At 35.8% G+C, this 21,289-nt stretch overlaps 2 protein-coding genes across 8 annotated transcripts; one reads left to right on the top strand and one right to left on the bottom strand.

Moving 5' to 3' along the window:
• The first annotated feature begins 4,050 nt into the window (after nucleotides 1–4,050).
• On the top strand, nucleotides 4,051–6,945 carry LOC104779985 (SAGA-associated factor 29 homolog A). Of its 6 annotated transcripts, none has more exons than XM_087509995.1 (9): nucleotides 4,085–4,478; nucleotides 5,064–5,157; nucleotides 5,296–5,372; nucleotides 5,510–5,616; nucleotides 5,718–5,803; nucleotides 6,044–6,097; nucleotides 6,182–6,335; nucleotides 6,448–6,461; nucleotides 6,576–6,945. In XM_087509995.1, the coding sequence occupies exons 1-9, from the start codon at nucleotides 4,355–4,357 to the stop codon at nucleotides 6,676–6,678; spliced, it is 813 nt and encodes a 270-aa protein (XP_087366121.1). In that variant the 5' UTR covers nucleotides 4,085–4,354; the 3' UTR covers nucleotides 6,679–6,945. The 6 variants fall into 6 exon arrangements, with proteins under 6 accessions (XP_087366123.1, XP_087366122.1, XP_087366124.1 ...); XM_087509994.1 differs by having other exon boundaries at nucleotides 5,507–5,616; XM_010504444.3 differs by having other exon boundaries at nucleotides 5,501–5,616.
• Nucleotides 6,946–8,272: 1,327 nt separating this feature from the next.
• On the bottom strand, nucleotides 8,273–10,990 carry LOC104779982 (uridine kinase-like protein 5). Of its 2 annotated transcripts, XM_010504435.3 has the most exons (13): nucleotides 10,742–10,966; nucleotides 10,570–10,661; nucleotides 10,421–10,490; nucleotides 10,226–10,341; nucleotides 10,073–10,169; nucleotides 9,912–9,991; nucleotides 9,550–9,828; nucleotides 9,398–9,458; nucleotides 9,257–9,317; nucleotides 9,080–9,173; nucleotides 8,917–8,989; nucleotides 8,801–8,883; nucleotides 8,273–8,706 (listed from the first exon to the last, which is right to left on the bottom strand). In XM_010504435.3, the coding sequence occupies exons 1-13, from the start codon at nucleotides 10,839–10,841 to the stop codon at nucleotides 8,509–8,511; spliced, it is 1,404 nt and encodes a 467-aa protein (XP_010502737.1). In that variant the 5' UTR covers nucleotides 10,842–10,966; the 3' UTR covers nucleotides 8,273–8,508. The 2 variants fall into 2 exon arrangements, with proteins under 2 accessions (XP_010502737.1, XP_087366119.1); XM_087509993.1 differs by having other exon boundaries at nucleotides 8,801–8,989; nucleotides 10,742–10,990.
• Between the last annotated feature and the right edge of the window lie 10,299 nt (nucleotides 10,991–21,289).

Genomic DNA, 21,289 nt, shown 5'->3' with positions numbered 1-21,289 from the left:
ATTTCATGTGCACCATTCTAGTTTTGACAACAATTCTAAACGTTATGAATTCAATTTAATTAAATTACTTCAAAATCACTTTGTTCCCAAAAAATCCCGTTCTAAAACAAACTCCTAAACGAAAAATGAGTTTTAAAAAAGCTTACACTTAATAATGTGAACAATCACAAAATCCTTGACAAAGTCACAATAGAATCACAAATTTCAGTTGCACCATTCTATTTCTTGACAACAATTTCAAACATTATGAATCTAAATTAATTAAATTACATCAAAATCACTTTGTTTCCAACAAATACAATCTAAATCAAACTCCTAAACCTAAAATGAGATTTGAAAAACCTAAACTTAATATTGTGAACAATAACAAAATCCTTAACAAAGTCACAATATAATCACAAATTTTAGTTGCACCATTCTAGTTCTTGACAACAATTCCAAACATTAATGAGTCCACATTAATTAAATTATACCAAAATCAATTCGTTCTCAACTAATCCATTATAAATCAAACTCATTAACCTAAACACAATAAACTTTCAAACATAACCACAAAACTTGCATCTAAAGGTTGGTTTTATGTTAAATCTGAGACTAGCCTCTTAATCATTTTTAGATCTACGGATCTTAAAAGCTTCGCAATACTCGTCGAACAACTATCCATCCGGTGTCCACAAATGTCTCTTACAGCTCCTTGTTCACTAATGTTGTGGAGATCGAGATCATCGCCTGAGCCGATGAAGAAGCTGATGGCGGAAGGATTTGACCTAGTTCTACTGATGACATCTTTTTATGGGCCTTAGGGGCTTGGCCAAACTGATACACTCTTGAAGCCCATCTATAAGCAAGTTGGTTCACTTGTTTCTACAACTAGGTCCAGGTATGTTATTTAAAACCCTTCTACGAGCCCACTAACCCTATTGTTACGATACTCTCTCAATATTTATACACCAAGCGCTATGCTTCTATCGACAATGGTACTAGTGTGGTTTAATCTTCGATGGATCAAAGTTCCATTGATTGAATCTTCTCGGTTTTCATCTGAAGAACAATTTCTGTTGAATAGTTCTGATTTTTCGTCTCTGAACTTGCTCCGTCAATGAAAGAAACGATTACCCCGGTTTGTTCATCTACCGGATTTTACCTTAAACGTTTGCAAACTACCACAGATCTTCGTCGCCCTTATCCAGATACATCTAGCGAGATCTGTTCAGTCCCAGACTTGGCCTTCTAATCTTCTGAAAAAATGGGAATGCCTTCGGCAAGTTGATAACTCTCTAATTTGCATGTTTTTAGCATCCTTTTTTGTCCATATTTTGCATTGTTTATACCCTTACCTTAGCATTTTTAGGTCATTAACTGTAGGAATTCACTTTTAGGCCATTTAGGGTGTTGCATTCTTGCATTTGCATACTTTGGATGAAAACAGGTGCTTTAGAGCCTAAAATGGAGAGAAACAAGGACAAATCCGAGCATGTACCCGAAGGAGCCATCGAGCTGGAAGAACAGTCCAAACCCCAACACGATCGAGGAGGATCCGAAAGCAGGAAGAACAACCCGAAGATCTACCCGAGGATTAACCCGAACATGACCCTCGGGCAGGACTGGAAAGCTAGGTCAAAGGGGTTTCCATATATAAACCCCTCCTCTTCTTCCTTGCAAACTAGCACGCCGCAGACCCTCAAACCAGAGAGCGAGAGCTTCTGTGAGAGAACTGAACGACTCAAAACACTTTTCATTTTTTGTTAGGATTTATTTTATATCTTTTTTGTCATTTCTTTAGATCTCTACTTTGTACTCTTTATTCTCGATTCTATCGTTTATTACAATGCAATTTTCATTCGTATATGCTTTTGTTTCTCTTGCAATGAATTCCGAGTAGTGTAGTAAAGTTTCTAGGGATGGGATAAATGATTTCGTGTTCTTGATTGGTTAGGATGTCTTAGTTTGATTGTATATGTTTAATAGATTCCCTTCTAGATTGGTGTTCTTAATGCTGTCAACAAACCGAGAGGGTGAGATTAGATCTAGGGCGTTTTACCACCGAGAGGTGTAGATGAAATGCTTGAATCAACCAATGCTAGAGGTTTACTCACTTAGCCTAAGAGATTAGATGAGTAAGGGGTTTACTGACAATAATGAATCGGTTTTTATTGCCTGCTTGGTCATGTTTCTCCAACGAGATTTGGGTAGGGGAGTGATCAAGGTTGATTGTTTCTATCACGAGAGTGTTTTAACAAGATATTAGAGATTCATTGTCTAGGGAATATTTGCTTGAGGCATGTAAGACATCCATATTGCTCACGAACACTTAGGATTCGATTACCCCATCCTTAGAAGCTTTCGTATTTTAATTGCTTGCATTTTTATTCATCACTCGATCCCTTACCCGAACATGTACACGATCACCTGCTTCGAGTAACCCCTCGAGTTGTTCATACATTCTTTGCTTACTCGATCACCCCACCCGATCCTGTACTCAAATGCTTGCATTGAGTGCTTAGGTCGTGTGGTTTCTTGTTTATATTCCTTTCTTTTATTATTTTAGGATTGTTAGACAAAACCCCATTATTGCTTGGCTTGACTTGCATTGTTATGATTGCATCCTTCCTGCTAGCATAAACAACCATTTGGATTGATAACCCTATGTACTACAACTGCATAGGGAATTGATACCCTAGGTGGAAAAGCCTGTTATCAATTTGGCCGCGAAACTGCTCACCAGTACTAACCTTTTTACTATCTTTTGCAGAAGAAGTAATATGTCTCATGTTGGTGAGCTTGAGGTCTTGGATACCTTTTTAAAATTAGATTGTCAATCGACTATGACTATTCACCATCTCCCTGACTTGCTCGTGGAAGAGGTTTCGACTCACCATCTTCTCGCTTGTGGCAATGTGCCTTATCGTTCTTGTCTCCGAGTTATGGATCTTTGGTCGAAGTATCTTATCACTCTATCTTATGCTTTTAATGTTTCAAATCTTGTTGTACTAAGTCTTATTTGGGATCAATCCTTACACTATGTAATCCCCTTGATCTCTTGAATAGAAAATTAAGCTGTTTGACAAAAAAAAAAAAAAAAAACTACAAAACATTAGTAGAAGAGGAGCATGCGAGTGCAAATATATTAGAATAGGAAGAAAAAAAACAAGGATTTCAGTCATGTCTACTAATTAGAGACGACAATACCAAAGTTTTCATATTCCAATAAACACGTAAATCAGAAAGTGTTCGATCATTATTCATAAACGGATGCTACCTTCAAAACGTCTCCAGTTTTGGAATCAATAAATGGTTCACACTTATCGAAATTACTGTTTGAAGTGGCAACATAGACAGCTAGCTCAAACAAAGAAAAAAACTCAAATTGTCTTTCGTGAACAAAATAAGTTGAATTAGTTTACTTCTTAATCAACCAAGACCCGTTAAAAGCATAGTTTATCTAAATTGGACATTTCATTCATATACAAATGGCAGAAGGAGTAAGAAAGTTTATAACGCTCTTCTAATTAGACAGGTAAAATTATGATAATCACTTTCTATAACTATGATAATAGTCTATGAATAATACATTAACAGGTGTTCAGTTTAACTTATGTATTTTATCTATTCTAATTTGTTTTAGTTAAAAAATTATTATAGAGTTGAAACAAATTTAAAATAAATTAATCTGATAAGATTTTAATTGCTTGACTTCAAGTTATGATAAAATTTGTTTTCTTTAATTCTCTTAAAAAGATAAATCTTATGATTATGAATAATATACTAACAGGTGTTCAGTTCAAGTTTTTTTGTTAATTAAAAATAGTATAGTGTAAAAACAATTATAGAATAAAATAATCTAATAAGTTTTTTTTTTGTTAAATTCTCTTAAATAATAAAAGCTTTTGATTAGTAAATCTAGTTCAAATAAATTTACTTAATTTCCATTTAAAAATTTTTATCCTACTTGCATTGGTCTAATCCAAGTTATTATTACACACTCATAACTACAAAATTTATATATTGGGGAACTATAGAAGGATATGCTTTTAAAAAACCTTTCCCTTTATATAAAAACGACTCATACTTGATCTGCCCAATCACAAATCAACAAAAACAAAACAAAATTGCGATTTGCATTTACTAAATCTGAAAAGAAAAAGAAAAATATAAACTGAGATCTTTTCTGAGATTTTGTCCTCCTCCTATGTTTGAAGTTTGAACATAAAAATTGTATTTTTTTTCTTTGAAGTTTCCAACAGAATTTTTTTTTTTTTTGAAACTTTAAGTGATTAGAATTTTAAATTTGTCTTTTTTATTTGGTGGGTATATTCTTTTTTATCGGGATTTTTGTTAGCAGAGAAAGACGACGATGTCGTCGTCGTCGCCGGACATTGCCGGAATATTAGATAATACGAAGGAGCTTGATCGGTTAAGGAAAGAACAAGAGGAAGTTCTTGTGGAGATCAATAAGATGCATAAGAAGCTTCAAGCTAGTAAAGTCTTTCCATTTTCAGCCTTTTTTTTTTTTGGTTTTTTTTTTTTACTACTATCCAAATTTTTGAATGAAGCTTTTTTGATCTCTCTTAGACGTGCGTGATTATTTTAATTGATCTTTGATTGTGTTCGATTAGTTATGGTTATTAGGATCATTTGGGTTTTGGATCTTGAAGTAATTAGATAGAACTCTGTTGTTAGTTTACATTGATAAGTTTGAATTTTGAATACAGTTATCTGCTAAGAGAACCAATTAATAGACTTTAGCTATTCATGTCGTAATGTAGAAATTGGTATTGTGCTTTGATTAGGGAAAACAAGAAGAGGATTTAGCCACTTTTGGCATTTGTCCTTGTGAATCTTTAAGAGTTTTGAAATTTCTTGATTAAGCTCTGTTTTCGTACTTGGAAAGAATCGTCGTAGCGGACTAGATTTATCGAATTATCTAACAGACTAATGAGAATCTTATACTGAATTGAGCTTGTTTCAGCTAGAATGGTTTGAAGTTTATGTGACTCTATATGACTGTTATTTGCTTTCAATGAGTTATTCTGGCTGACTTGTGTATGTGTTTTGAACCGCAGCACCTGAGATAGTTGAGAAGCCTGGTGATACTTCATTGTCAAAGCTTAAAAATTTGTACATTCAAGCAAAAGAGCTTTCAGAAAGTGAAGTAACGTAAGCCAGATCTCTTCATCATTTCCTTTCAGTTGTTACATCAGATTTGAATGGTTTAGAGAGTGGATGATACAACTAAATGACTCAATTGTTTGTGTGCAAAAAACCCAAATCTCTAAAGCTGTGTGCTTATTGCAGCGTTTCAAATATTCTGCTTACTCAGTTGGATTCTCTGCTTCCATCTGGACCAACTGGGCAACAACGCAGAAAATTAGGTATACTTCCGATTATTGTTAAGACCCTTCTTTGAATATATCTCAGGCTAGTCTTGTAAGTAATGTATTGATATATATATAAAAGAGGGATTAAGGTTTTTCCGATGCTTGTAATGATATCACATAAGTGGCAGAAGGCAACGAACAGAAGAGAAAGAGAATGAAAGTAGATTCAGATGTAACAAGAGTTTCTCCTTCCATGAGAAATCAAATCGAGGCATATGCCAGTCTAAAGGGTGAACAGGTACAACAACAACTACACCATTTGTTTCTTGGAGGACTTGAATCACTTGTTTCTTTCAAAATTGGCCAAAAGTTATTATGTGACATCTGTTTTTTTTGTAGGTTGCTGCAAGAGTCACAGCCGAGGATGCCGAGAAGGATGAATGGTTTGTGGTGAAAGTTATTCACTTCGACAGAGAAACAAAAGAGTAAGCTTGAACCCTTTTAGTAAGATCATTTCCTCATTGGTTAGGTTAGGAGAGGGAACAATCATGCAATTTTATACATAGTTGTGCTAAAAGATAGATTTTGAGGATTTTTCATGAATCATGCATTTATATATTAGGATAAAACTAGTAGATAGCCGTTATGATGCAGTTATGGTATATATTTTGCTAGACAATAGATTCATATATGCGTCTAAATAGTGTTTTGAACCTTTTTCACAGAGTTGAAGTACTTGATGAAGAACCAGGAGATGATGAAGAAGGAGGTGGCCAGAGGTAATTAAGAGCTCTTTATAACTCTGAAACTTTTGCAATAACATAGCTAGAGCAGCTTGCTTATTATTCTCTTGTTATCTTTAGGACGTATAAACTATCAATGTCATGTATTCTACCGTTTCCAAAAAGGAATGATCCTACAAGCACACAAGAGTTTCTACCAGGAAAACATGTCTTAGCTGTATATCCTGGAACCACAGCCCTCTACAAGGCAACTGTAGTCAGTACCCCACGAAAGGTTAGCTTTTTTTTCCCGCAACATTTCAAACTCGTTTCAGCAGATGTATATAAAACCAATCAGAACTAACCTCTAGTTATCTAAACCTCGCATGTTGAACATGTGGTTCCAGAGGAAGTCTGACGAGTAAGTTCCTGCAGCCACACCTTTGTTCATATCCCATCATCAACTAATTAGGCGCTTTTAATTAAGATTTAAGAATCTCAAGTGCTTAATTTGATAATATCTGATTCATACTAGGTACTTGCTAGAATTCGATGATGATGAAGAAGACGGAGCATTACCTCAAAGAACAGTGCCATTCCACAAAGTGGTAGCTTTACCAGAAGGCCATCGCCAGTGAATTTCAGATGGATACAATAAAATAAGAGACTAACTATTTGGGTGCCAAAAGCATAAGTTAAGAGCTGTTGTCCCTGTTTTGTAGTTCACATGAGATGTTTTGAAGACTAAAAAGGTAATTTTTTTCCTTTTTACTATTCAATTTGGGGCGAAGCTACTCTAGTTAAATGTAATGTTTGAATGTGTTATGTGTATATATATATATATGTATGAGACCATGGATATGTATCATATTAAGACACAATTTATAAAAGTTACATTTGTATGATTACAAGTTTTTGTGAGATAGATGAAACAACTACTTTTCAAGTGTGACACTATATCCTTACTCGGATCTCGACTCGCGGTTCCCAGGCGTTACTTTAAACTAACCCCGAGAGACAAACGACTACTTTTCACGTGTCATTTAGTGTTTTGCCGTTCACTTAAGGAAGAATATCATCTAAATTAGGATCAATAATACGTACCAGCTGAAGGGTCTAAATTGGGTAGAGAGACTGGTAAGTGGTAGGTAACAAGGATGTAAAACTAAAAACGGTATCATACGGATCTAATGGCACGTGGAGTAACTAAAACAATAACGCAAGGTTAGTTTTGTCTTAACACGACACCAACTTCGACGCTAGGGTTTTTGCTTCACGGCTTGTTGAAGAGAAGCATTTTTTTCCCTGTCGTCCCCAGTTTCTACTTCTGCTTTAAGGAACTGGTAAACAAAACTCGTCTTCCCCTTCGATTTAATTATTCTCTTTTTGGATCTTTTCTCGTGCTTTTTTTTTTTACAATGTTTTGTGTACAATTGTTTGTTTTGTAGCAGTTCAAAGACTTAGAAATCTGTCAGTTCTAAGCTCCAAAAGATGCAGAACGAAGAGGGTCAAGATTGACAAAAACAAAAGAACAAAAAAAAAAAAACTTTTTTATTATTATTGTAAGGAAACTTAATGAATTGATTGTTCTTGTTTGTTTTTGGATTATAATTGCAGCTCGGCTACTAACAGGTTGATCACATCAAAGGATCATGCTTCTGTGCAGCTCAACATTGGTCATCTCGATGCTGATGGGGTGTACACTGGTCAATTCACTACCTTTGCTCTCTGCGGTTTTGTCCGTGCTCAGGTTTGTCAAGTCAGCTTCTTTATCATAAATCTTGAGACTTGTCTGACTTTAATCTAGTATAGCAATGGAATTGGTTCTGGATCATTGTGTTAACTAGAATTGGTCATGTAATGCTTTTGTTAGTTCATGACATTGTTAACACTTTCTTGAAACGATATAGGGTGATGCTGACAGTGGAGTCGACAGGCTATGGCAGAAGAAGAAGGTTGAAGCCAAACAACAGTAAGACCAACAAGCTTTGTTTTCTAGTTTCTAGGTTTCTTTTTGAAATCTAGATGTGAACCTGTATCTGGTTTTCTAATTTCTTGTTGCTGCAAAGCAAAGATACTTTTGGTTTGAAAGATAATGGAATGAGATGTTTGGTTTTTGTTTGCCCGGAATTAGCAATGAAATGACAAATCTATTATTCTTCTATACGCATTCAAGTCATATCAGGCCAAAATAAATCAGTAATAGTATTGGAGTTGTACACAATAGACAACTATAAGAATGGAGATTAGTCTACTAAGAAAAGAATGAATGGGTTTCAATGTAATGTTATGTATACTGGATAGAGTAATTTAGAGAAATAGGATAAATATTAGCAAAATATGAGAATGAAGATGGGAGAAAGAGAATCTCAGGATGAATCAGAAGGTTATTCAAGTTTTATATGATAATAATGCTATGGCTTTGTTGGTTCCCAAGTAGCTTAATGACTATAGAAGAGTATATCTTTTTAGCTTCTTGACTTGAGATTTGCAGTGAAGCTTGTTGTTACTTTTGAACTAATGTTGTTTGTACCAAAGTAACGGTCTGCAAATTCTCCCATGCCTGGTATCACACGCGAGTCCTCATTAAGGGATGCATCGATTTCTGAAGTCACAATCTTTAGCATTGGGAATTTCTTGCAGAGCGCGTGGATACCTTGAGGTGCCTGCAGTTTTTTTCTTGGGTTAGTATATAATAATACTGATGAGTTATAGCTCGAGAAGAAACATTGACAAGAGGTTTCTTTGGTTGATCTTTACTGCTATAAGATTGAGAAAGATGATATGTGATTCTGGAACTCCCTTGCTCAGAAGCAAAGTTATAGCTTTCACTGCAGAGTATCCTGTTAACAATTTTAGAAGGTTACTACTAGAACCTGAAGCTAGAACAGGGTCAAGGAGGAAGACATGTCTGCTTGCGATATCTTTAGGCAACTTCTCATATATTAACTGCAAGAAACATCATTTGAATGAGCAAAACTGTTTGAGCTGAGATGAATGGGGGAAACATGCATGTTTGCAGGCAATGTAATCTCAGACCTGACGACCATCGTTATTCTCTCTGTGAATGAGGATTTTGCCAATCTTAATACCGTTGCAGCAAGCTCTTAGTGCATTCTCCATACTTTCACCACTGTAAATACCAAAAACATAAGGATACCATAGCAATGTACAAATCCGAAAACAAACGAGATAGCAAAGCTTTGTTTTAGATACCTTCTGATCACTGAGACGCCACACAATCTCTTGCAGAAGTCAACTCCAGTGTACACTGATCCTGTTAAGTTCAAAAAGTCGATTACATAAAGTGACATTTTAATCTTTACCTGAACTCCAACATCTTAGTGGCTCAGTTACCTGTTGGAGTGGTGATCTGTTTCTCTGTGAAAGGAAGATGACCAAGTCCATGTTCCACAACCTGAAACAAACATACACAACTCCAGGCTTAGTTTGGTTCCTTATAAGAAACCTATTTCCGGAAATTGAATGTACTGACTAGAGGCATTTACCAATCGAATCAATCGGTCAGCGTAGAAGACGAAATCATGCTTGGCTGTGTTGACGTCGCGGATAAGAGTATGCATTCCTTTGATCTGGAACGTAGAAGATATGAGGAAGATGTTTGAGTATATCTTACAGAGATTGTGTTGGCACAGCTTTGTACGAATATGTTGTACAATGAGGTCAATTGCAACATCATTGTCTCCTCCTCTAGGAATGATTATATCAGCATACTTCATCGATGGCTGGATGAATTCGTCAAAGCTCGGCTTCACAAACTTGGTATACTGAAAAAAAACAAAAGTGATGGTCTGATGATTAAAAGCTAGAAACAAAACATTATATCAGATTCAGAGACTCATCACTGAACCTGTTCAAGCACGTTTTGGATGTTTCTTCCTCTCTGGACAGTATCACGCTGTATTCTTCTTGATAGCCTTACATCAGCATCTGCATATTGGTGTAAATTTGTATTGGATAAGCAGAAAGACCTTGAAACTGTTTCAATCTAAAGCCGAGGAAATAACAAACCTGTGTCGACAAAGATCTTCATGTTCATGAGATCACGAACTCGAGGATCATTAAGAACCAAGATTCCCTCTAAGATGATTACATCACCAGGATTAACCTGAATTGAATCGTCATTAGTCCATAATCAGGTCTAATGAACAACGCTTATCTTACCGGACTAGATGATTCAATGCTCTGGTGGATTTTGAAATCGTAACTAGGAATGTTCACTGGTTGTCCTGATCTTAATTTCTCCATACACGAAAGCAAAACCTCGGTGTTGAACGCAGCTGTGTAGTTTTCAATCAATCAAAAACAAGATTCTCATTCAAAAAAAAATAACAAATCGTCCTCAGATCAATCACTCACCAGGATGATCGAAGTTGTATTCATGAACCTTCTTTAGTTTCTCCTCACTAAGGGAATGATAAAACGAATCCTGCAAAATCAAATGTTTTCACACGACTGTTTTGACGATTTGATTTGTAAAAAACAGATGTAAGGGTTAAATAAATTACTTGGTTCACAAGCACAACACGTTGATCGTGTAACTGAGACATGATCATATTGCATACCGTCGTCTTCCCGGAGGCGGTTCCTCCGGCAACACCTGAATTTAGCAGATCGAATCAAACCAAACCAAAACCAATGAAAATCCTCAGAGACAAATTAAAAAAAAAAAAATCGTACCGATGACGAAAGGCTGTTTAAGAGGAGCAGGAGCTGAAGGTGATATAGAATTGTCACTGATCAAAAAGTGATCTTTTACGCCATTAGATAATTTCTCCATCGTCCTCTCTTCAATCTTACGTTTAGAACGAGAGATAACAAATCTGAAAGATATAGAAAAGACTATAGTCGGCCTTTTGGTAACGTCTTAAATGGATAAATTGAAGACACTATGTGTGCGTATCTCCATTTCCTATTAGATGTGTAAGTAAGTGTTCGTATTGGCGCACGCCGTATTTTGTAACCAATGTTCTTGATAAACCACATGGTACGATTTGGTTTGGTTTAATTTTCACAAACCAGTGTTGAAGAAACTACATAAATTTTAGTTAAAGTTGTCAATTCCAAAGAAAGAAGTTTCTAAAATATCAAAATCCCCTATATATTTATAGAGAAGCATTTTGCTGAAAATACTGATGTGTCGTCACCAAAATGATTTGAAGTTTTAATTGCAATTACGCATCTCAAGATTAACATATTTACAAAAACAAGTTTTTAATTTATTAAATATACTATTAAATTATATAAGAAAATATTTATTTATTATTATTTACATAAATATGCTATTAGAATATATGAGGTAATATTTATTTCTATTAGTTTTAAAAAATGAAAGATTTAATCAACTATTAAAACTATAAAATATAGTTAATTATTTAATTATTATTTTCATAACATATTTAATTATAAGTAAATTACATCCACAAACAATTAAAAAATTATTAATTTATTCAACATTTTGAAATGCAAAACTTACACCAAGCGCGACTGTCTCCGCAACATGTTTTGTTTGTAAACACTTTTCCTCCAAATTGGCTCGTTTGAGCTGATTCTATTGTTGTCAAAAAAAAATAAATGCAAAACTTATTCTCCAATTTAAGTATATTTAAAAAGTAATAATCACAATAATCTCAAAAAATAAATATTATTTCGTAAACAATTTTAAATTTATTCACCAATTTAAATTTAAAAAAAAACAAAAAATCTGTGTCCTATTTAAAAATTCCAATGACTATTCAGATATATTTAACAAATAATCAAAAAATAACTACTGTAATAATCATAATAATAAGATATTTGATTTTTTAATAATTAATAATAAATGGTGATTCAGCGATCTTAAAATGATACTGATTTTTTTGAAAACCTCAGACATTCATTATTTACCATTTTAATATATTTTTCTCATGGTATTTTTAAACTTAGAATTAGTTTAAATTCATTATTCTAAAAACATTGTCTTATCTATTTAATGGCATATTAATGTAGACAATAATGTGAAATATTAAGTATATGAATTTGATTTTTAAAAACACAAAAAAAAACAGATTATCATAACTAATAACATTTTATCAAAACTTTTTCTACCATGTTTAATTTTTTTTCCACATTTCACGAGTGAAATATATTTCTACACAAAATAATTAAATGCAAATTTGAATAAAACAAAACAATATGAGTAAAATTATTATCTTGACACTTTAGATCCCAAATGATAATTTTATTTGAATCGATTTATCCCGCACTATGTGCGGGTTGCTACCTAGTTTGTATTATAGAAAAAATCTTTAAACTACAAAATTTGGCCGATCTTTAATAAATTTCAAGTTAACGTTCTAACAAATTAAAAATACTGATAATGGCATTGAAATACTGATTTGTAGTATAAGTTGATCCGCTGCATTTATGATTTATCATTATGTAGTTTTCTTTACCATAAATGGAGTTTACTATTCTTCTGTATCAGAATACTTGATGTTTTAAGATTTTCAATAGGATTAAGAAAATAAGTAATGGTGTATCCTACTATATTAATTGGGAAGTACAAATATGAAACTAACCTTAAAATGTGTAAAAAATTACATTCAATTGCCATTAGAAAACCTTAATTATGATTAATTAATTAATTAAATAAATATAATGAACTAAAAAACGAAAATTGGAGATACATAAAATAAAATTAATTGTAGAAAAGTAAAAAATAAAAAATCTATTAGAATCAAAACTAGTTTATACTTTAAAAGAAAAATATAACAGGTAAAATTTTAAAAATCTAATCGAAGAAAATATATATAACTACAAATTTTATCAAAAACCTTTCCAGCACGAATTAAAATTTTATCAAAAATAAAATAAAATAAAATAGATAACAGTTCCGTTTAACAGTTTAGATTTTAAAAATTAATTAATAAAAAAATAAAAGATATAGATATAGTATCTTATCTATTTAAAAAAGTTATATTTTTCTTTTAGCCAGCGTTCTTTAGCAAGGATTGCGTTTAATTGACAAATGTTTAAACAATTTTATTCATTACATGCAAATGTTTTATTGACAGGTTTCCAATAAACATTTTTAAAATACAAAAAATTTAATATAAGCAACCCGATTTTTTAATCACAAACCTTTATAAATAACATAATAACAAAATAAATTATTAAAAAATTTTATCAAACAAAAGTTCAGCCCGCGATTTTCGGGGGTTAGTACCTAGTTGCTATTAACTCAGAATAATAAATGATGACTACATTTGGTATTTAGTCGTGTTTTTTTTTTCTTTTATGTCATTTGACTTTTTTCCAACAATTGTAACTACTAATATATCAAATGCTTCATAATTATGTTTAGGGTCTTTACACATTTCTTCTACACAATACTATTCAAAAACATTTAAATTAAACTTATGTTTACAATTTTAATGATAGGAGTTGCTTTAAAAAACGAAATTTTGTTTAAAATTTTCAAACTTAGAGCCAAAACTTGTGTTTCTCAAAAACGAAATTTTTAGAATGGAGCCAAACCAAAATAATTAAGTTCCATTAATCTTCTATATATATTGACATAGATTTACATCATTTACTTAAAATTATATATGGCTTTCCATAGTTGTAATCTAAATTTACCACCTCAAAATAATGAAAGAGAATTTTTATTTGATTTGAATCAAAGTCCAGCCATAAAACACGAACAAGAAAATGATCATCATATGAATTCTTGAGTAGGCTATGATTTTATCATGTAAACATCTGCTGAGTAGTATTCACCTTGATCTTCATAATTTTCTTTTATTTTCTTCTCCATGTTTTTTTCTTTTTTCATTTTTGTTAAGGAAAAGGAATAAATAAAAACAACACACGTCTGAGTAATATATAAGAGTAGATAGACACGAATGTGAGCATTTATTTAGCTTTGACCTGGTCATTTTGCATGTATACATTTCATAGTTTAAGTATTGTAAAAAGCAAAATCCTTAAATAGTTATTTTATTTTGAAAATAAAAATGAATTAAATACTCTGAAAAATCATCCTTTTTGATACAAAATAAAATCTTAAAACATCAAATATTCTGATATAGAGGGAGTAAAAGAGTAAATTAGGAAAATACCCTCTTTTTATTACACATTTGAAAATACCCCTTTTCATTATCTTTTAAAAAACTATTCTAAAATATACAAAATTACTAAGATAAGCTTACTTCAACAAGACGACAAAAAAAAAAAGAAAGCTTACTTCAACATAATAATTAACCAAAAAAACTATATTTCTAATATCAAATCAGTTTATTGGTAATAATTAAAAATTTTAATTTTAAAAAGTTGTTATATAGCTAATAATTTTAAAGATTATGATCCTAAATATTTTTATTAAATAATAATGAATAATAAAATATTTTCATGGTGCAGATTTGATGATTTATTATATTAAAAACACCTATAATAGTTTAAATTCCAAGTCTTTTTTTAAAGAGAAACATAGAATTGAAACAAAAAAATTGGTGATATTATGAGTTGAATAATGTGTTTGGAGTGTTGAATTTTGTTTCTTTATATAACATGAAATATATGAAGCGGTAGACTTTATAATACATATTTATTTAAATAGGATCTTGTTAAAATTTAATATATAAAATCAAGAAATTATATTTTTGTTACATATATAAAAACTATAATAAATATAATTCAAATTTTATTTATTAATAAGGATAATATATATAAAAAAAATTATGTTCATCTCGTCGTAATTGCTCTGGCGTTATATTTTTCTGTCGTAATGACCAAATTGTCAAATTTGTGGGCATCGAACACGATTGATAAATGAGTTACAATACTATTTGGGAGTTTGACTATGTTGATATGTTATTCTGAGATATGGTAGAAGATGATGTAAGAATGTTTAATTTGTTTTTATCAGATGATTGTGATTTATTACTTTGCGCGTTTTATGAACATTAAATATTAATATTGTTTATGCTTTTTTACAAATAATCTCTACCATCAATCCATTGATTACCTCTAACCGAGGAATTTAGATGGTAGTACTATCCATTGATTACATCTAATTTTTATTGATTTCATCTAATTTTGGAAACGCCAATTAATATTAATATTAGTTTATGCTTTTTACAAATAATCTCTACCATCAATCCATTGGACAAAAATTTATTGATTTCATCTCATTTTGGAACGCCAATTAATGTTGTAGTAGTATCTTTTTTTTTTTTTACGGAAGCATCTAATGTACCAAATTGTAACGTTTTATCCAACTTTATTCATTTTAGTTATGTGTTATACAACGAGTAATAGTATTATATCTAAAAATGGTATGAATGAACGTACATTATTTACAAAAGTACATTTTTGTTGTTCTCAACCTTTGCAAAAGTACATTTGACAAAATGAATTTTCACCCAATTTTTTATATACAGTATTGCACTCTTTAGATATTTTCTAATTAATATTAGTAGTTATTGAAATGACCGGACCCGTTTTTTTTAAATAAATAAATAAATAATAAATAATAAATAATTACAACTAGTAGTCTCATACCCACTAGCCATCTAACCACAATCACAATCAACAGCAGAAATAATTAATACCAATATCTAATAAATAAACAATATTATATCATAAACAATATCCAAAATATCAAACATCAGGAAACATAAAACCGGTAACCTAGCAATGTTTCTAATGACTCAACTCTAACAACCTAGCAATGCCAGACAACAACCAATCAAGTCCCTAGAACATCCTCCTCTTCATTGCCTTGATTCCACGATCATACTTTGCCTTTACCTGCACCACAAACACATATTGCAATGCATGAGTATTTTAAAAACACTCAATAAGGCAATCCTCCCATCTACTGGGCTATACACACAAGCAATAGAGACATCTCTAACCATCAATAAACAATCAACAATCAACAATAACAAACCAGGACTCAGCATCGACCGACACCAACATGCATCGACCGACACCAGTTGGAGGTTGCGTCGAACGACGCAAGATTTGCATAGACCAATGCAAGGCTAACTTGCATCGACCGATGCTCCCATTGTATCGACCAACGCATGCTCGACATATCACGAAAACCCTAGTGTTTACGCGCCGTCCTCGCATTTGCATCGACCGACGCACAAAGTGCATCGACCGATGCAATGCCGAGCATCGTTTTTCCCCAAAGCTTCTCGCCGGATCTTTGTTCCTACAACCACAAAACTCGATTCCAAGCCACAAGAAAGCTTCCCAACGTCCCAAATAACAATCTAACAAGTCTAATAACACATAACAAGAAAATCAGAGAAATCTCTAGCTTAGATTAGCCATGGTCCTGCACTTACCTTTGCCAAGACGAATCTCAGCTACAGATCTCTACAGGAACAGCCTCAAATCTCCAGAAAAACACCAAGAACACTCAAGAACACTTAAGGAACGTTTTCTCTCTTTTCTTTTGTCTCAGAAGCGGCTAAACACGACTAATGAGACAAAACTCGAGTTAAGGGTTTTCCTAACCCAAAACGCGGCGTTTAACTTAAGTCAAACTGCAGAAAAATGACCTTGCATCGACCGATGCACCTACTGCATCGACCGATGCACCTACTGCATCGACCGATGCAATCCCTAAACCGGGATTTCGGTTCGCGGGTGTTACAATTCTCCCCATCAATATAGATTCGTCCTCGAATCTCGAACAACCATCAGCCAAGGACTCACGTGCAACCGTCTCCAGGGCCTGCACTCCTCCGACCGAACTACGAAAGGTCACCTCTAGGTGATAGACTCACGCTCCAGGCATTATTTGCTCTCGACTTTTGGACTTTCCTTTACTCACAGGCCTAAACCTTGAGTTTTATTGGCTCCTCATCATGCCAAAGCCTGCATGCCATAATATTGGCTCTTCATCAGGCCGAAGCCTGCATGCCATAATATATAAGGAAGTCCAATACCCGTCTCTCGGGTTGCCACCCTACAACGCGCCCCCGGATCGTCATCCGAAGTCGTTATACCAACCATACTCCCAAGCCACAAAGTCTCAGAATATGGCAGTACTAGGAGAACCTAAGTTCCCCAAGAGTCGCGAGCAAACAATTCTGAACACGTCTGAGTCCTATCCCTATCCAGGTTTCCTTCCCGTGGCTCGCGTAAGACATCTCAATGTCCTACCAACCACATATCCCCTCACTGGGATACCTCATGACCACACATGGATCATCTTGCTGAAACAAGGCCAAACACATGTCCTAAACAAGACCGCCACCAAGGCCAAACAAATGTCCTAAACAGGACCGTCAAAAATACCAAACATATGTCCTAAACAGGACCGTCACAAAGACCAAACAAATGTCCTAAACAGGACTGTCACAAAGACCATCTGTCCCGAAGGACCGTCACAAAGACCATCTGTCCAGAAGGACCGTCATAAAGACCATCTGTCCCAAAGGACCGTCACAAAGACCATCTATCCCGAAGGACTGTCACAAAGACCATATGTCCCGAAGGACCGTCTAAACAGGCACTCTAGCTAAACAGCCCGCCACAAATGCCACACATCTGGCTAAACAGCCGGCTACAAAGGCCACAAAATTTCTCAAAAGATCGCCACTAAAGCCACACAATGACTAAAAAGTCCGCCACTAAGGCTACACAATGACTAAAAAGTCCGCCACTAAGGCCACACAAGCCCCTCAAAGGCTCTCTCCACTTAAATGGACAAATTTTAACTCACATAAAACTTTCCACTTTTACCACTTTTGGAAACTTCTATTTCAGGAAACTTTCCTCCAAAAACCCTGCCTCACGGAAACTTTATACCCCGAGCACCACCTCATCTTGTTACTTAGTCGCACAACCAACCACCCCAAGCGACCAAGTAAACAAGAGGAATGGGCTGGAATACTCCATTCCTGCTCCAGCCACGGATTACAGATGGGACCAGGCTAGACAAGCTCAAGTCGCGGCTTGCTTCTCATACCACTTCTTAAACCTTGCCTTCATCCTCGCCTCAGGCTCCCAAGTCTGCTACTCAACACCATCACAGTCCCAAAGGACTCTCATCAAAGGAATCCTATTGTTCCGAAGTTCCTTAATCCTTCTCTCGAGAACCTCACTGGTCTCGCCCCCAAAGTCATGTTAGGCTGAAGATCCTCAGGAATCTTAGCTAACAACTGATCATCCTCACGAAGACACTTTCTCAACATAGAAACATGGAAAACCTTATGGAATGCACGCATAACCTCAGGTAACTCCAGTTTATAAGCCACTGGTCTGACACGCTCAACCACTCTGAACGGACCCATATACCTCGGGACTCAACTTAGTCTTAGTCAATGACCTGTTCGGACCCTGCAACATGGCCATCTTGAGGTACACTCTGTCTCCTACCTGAAACTCAAGATCTCTCCTCCTCCTATCGGCATAACTCCTCTGCCGATCCTGAGCCTCCTTCATGTTCAGCTTGAGAAGCCGAATCTTTTCTGAGGTCTCCTGAACAAAATCTGCCCCATAAATGCTCCTCTCCCCCACCGGAGTCCAGCATAACGGTGTACAACACGGCCTCCCATACAAAGCCTCATAGGGAGCCATCTTAATACTCGCCTGATAACTGTTGTTGTAAGCAATCTCTACCAAGCTCAAATAATCTGCCCAATGGCCTCCCCAATCCAACACACACATCCTCAGCAAATCCTCCAGCGTATGAATCGTCCTCTCTGACTGTCCATATGTTTGGGGATGATAAGCTGTACTCATATGCACCTTAGTGCCCATCTCTGCCTGAAACGCTCTCTAGAACACCGAAGTGAACTTAGAATCCCTATCAGACACAATGCTCGCTGGCACCCCATGCAACCTGACTATCTCCTTCACATACTTCTTAGCCAAGAACGCTGCTCCATCAGTCTTCTTAATGGCCAGAAAATGTGTCGACTTAGTCAACCGGTCCACAATGACCCAAATAGCATCAAACGTCCTGGACACTGGCAAACCTACCACGAAGTTCATAGTAATCATATCCCACTTCCACTTCGAAATAGGAAGACTCTTCAGTAACCCTCCTGGAACCTGATGCTCAGCCTTCACTAGCTGGCACACGTCGCACCTCGCGACCCAACTAGTTACATCCTTCTTCATCCCGACCCAATGATAGTATCTCTTGAGGTCACGGTACATCTTAGTCGCTCCTGGATGAATATAAAACTTGCTCCCATGAGTCTCTCTCAGGATCTCGTGCCTCAACTCGTCATCTTTGGGCACACAAATCCGACCGTGGACCAAGATAGTACCATTATCTAAGACCTGATACTCTGAATCAAAATCCTTTGAGGCATTCACCAGCCCCAAATCCCCCTCCTGAGCCAACCGCACTCTGCTCAGAAGATCTGCTCTATCAACCGCCTCCAAACCCAACGGTTCCTGAGACACAACACACAAACTCAACGCACCGATCTGTCCTACCAGAGACTCCATCTCCTGCTTCTGAGCCGAAGCTACCCTCTTCCGACTCAGAGCATCTGCAACCAAGTTACCCTTACCAGGATGATAGGCTATCTCCAAATCATAGTCCGCCACAAGCTCCATCCACCGCCTTAGCCTCAAATTCAGCTCAGACTGAGTGAATATATACTTCAGACTCTTATGATCTGTAAACACCTGTACCTTTGCACCATAAAGATAAGATCTCCAAATCTTCAGGGCAAAAACTACAACATCCATCTCCAAATAATGAGTAGGATAGTTGCCTTCATGCTTCCGCAACTGCCGTGAAGCGTAAGCAATCACCTTCCCATGCTGCATCAGAACACACCCCAAACCAACTCTAAATGCATCTGTATAAACCACATAGGGTTCTCCCTGCTCAGGCAAAGCCAACACTGGCGCAGTAGTCAACATCTCCTTCAGGCTTGCAAAGCCTTCCTCACACTCCTCTCACCAAACAAAAGGAACATCCTTCCCTGTCAACTTAGTCATCGGACATGCTCTGCTCACAAATCCCTGCACGAATCTCCTGTAGTAACCTGCCAATCCAAGAAAACTCCTGATCTTTGTGGCATTCTGTGGTCTAGGCCAATCCCTGATAGCCTGAATCTTCTCCGAATCTACAGAAACCCCGTTTGCAAACACAATATGACCCAGAAAGCCCATCTCACGCTGCCAAAAACTGCACTTTCTCAACTTAACAAACAACTTCTGCTCCCGCAACTTCTCCATAACTGCCCTCAAATGCACTGCATGCTCCTCAGGACTCTTAGAATAAACCAGGATATCATCGATGAAAATGATGACAGATACATCCAGGAATTCCTGGAACACACTGTTCATCAATCTCATAAACGCTGTTGGCGCGTTAGTAAACCCGAAAGGCATCACCACAAACTCATAATGCACATACCTCGTCCTGAATGCAGTCTTCCTCACATCTGCCTCATCTATCGGTATCTGATGATAACCCGACGTCAAATCTACCTTGGAGAACCAAGTAGCACCCCTCAACTGATCCAACAACTCATCAATCCTGGGAAGAGGGTACTTGTTCTTTACAGTGACCCGATTCAAACCTCTATAATCAATACACAACCGGAAACTCCCATCCTTCTTCTTGACAAAAAACACCGGTGCTCCCCACGGTGATACACTAGGACGGATGAATTCCTTACTCAACAAATCCTCTAGCTGCTTCTTCAGCTCTGCCATCTCTGCTGGAGCCATTTTGTAAGGAGCCTTGGATTACGGCATCATCCCTGGTTCGAGTTCAATCTTAAAAGGGTCAGACCGAGATGGTGGTAAACCCTGCAATGACTGGAACACATCCTCAAACTCCTCTACAACCGGAATACCGCTAACCGTAGACTTCCCCACTGACTTTGGCATAGATATGGTAACCAAATAAGCCTCACGGCCCCTCTCGATCATCTTCCCGGCCTGAATGGCCGAGATCACGAGACTCCCTGAAGTCGGTCTAATACCCTAAAAAACCAACTTCCCTCCTAGACGCTCAAACTCCACTCTACCCCGATTGCAATCCAAATGCACCATGTGTCGATGCAACCAATCCATCCCGAGAATCACATCATACAACTCCACTGGACTGATAAGCAAATCCGCTGGCCACGACTCCCCTACGATCTGAATATCAATTCCTCTGACTCGTCCAATAACCCTCAAGAACTTGTCTCCCGCAACTCTGACAACTCATGTACGCTCCCCGGGATCCCCTCTGATTCCCGCGCTCTC

This window comes from Camelina sativa, chromosome 4 (assembly GCF_030686135.1).
Source record: "Camelina sativa cultivar CO46 ecotype springtype chromosome 4, ASM3068613v1".
In the NCBI taxonomy this organism is placed as follows: Eukaryota; Viridiplantae; Streptophyta; class Magnoliopsida; order Brassicales; family Brassicaceae; genus Camelina; species Camelina sativa.
The sequence above is the reverse complement of the archived record's forward strand: the minus strand, read 5'-3'. Positions and strand labels throughout refer to the sequence as shown.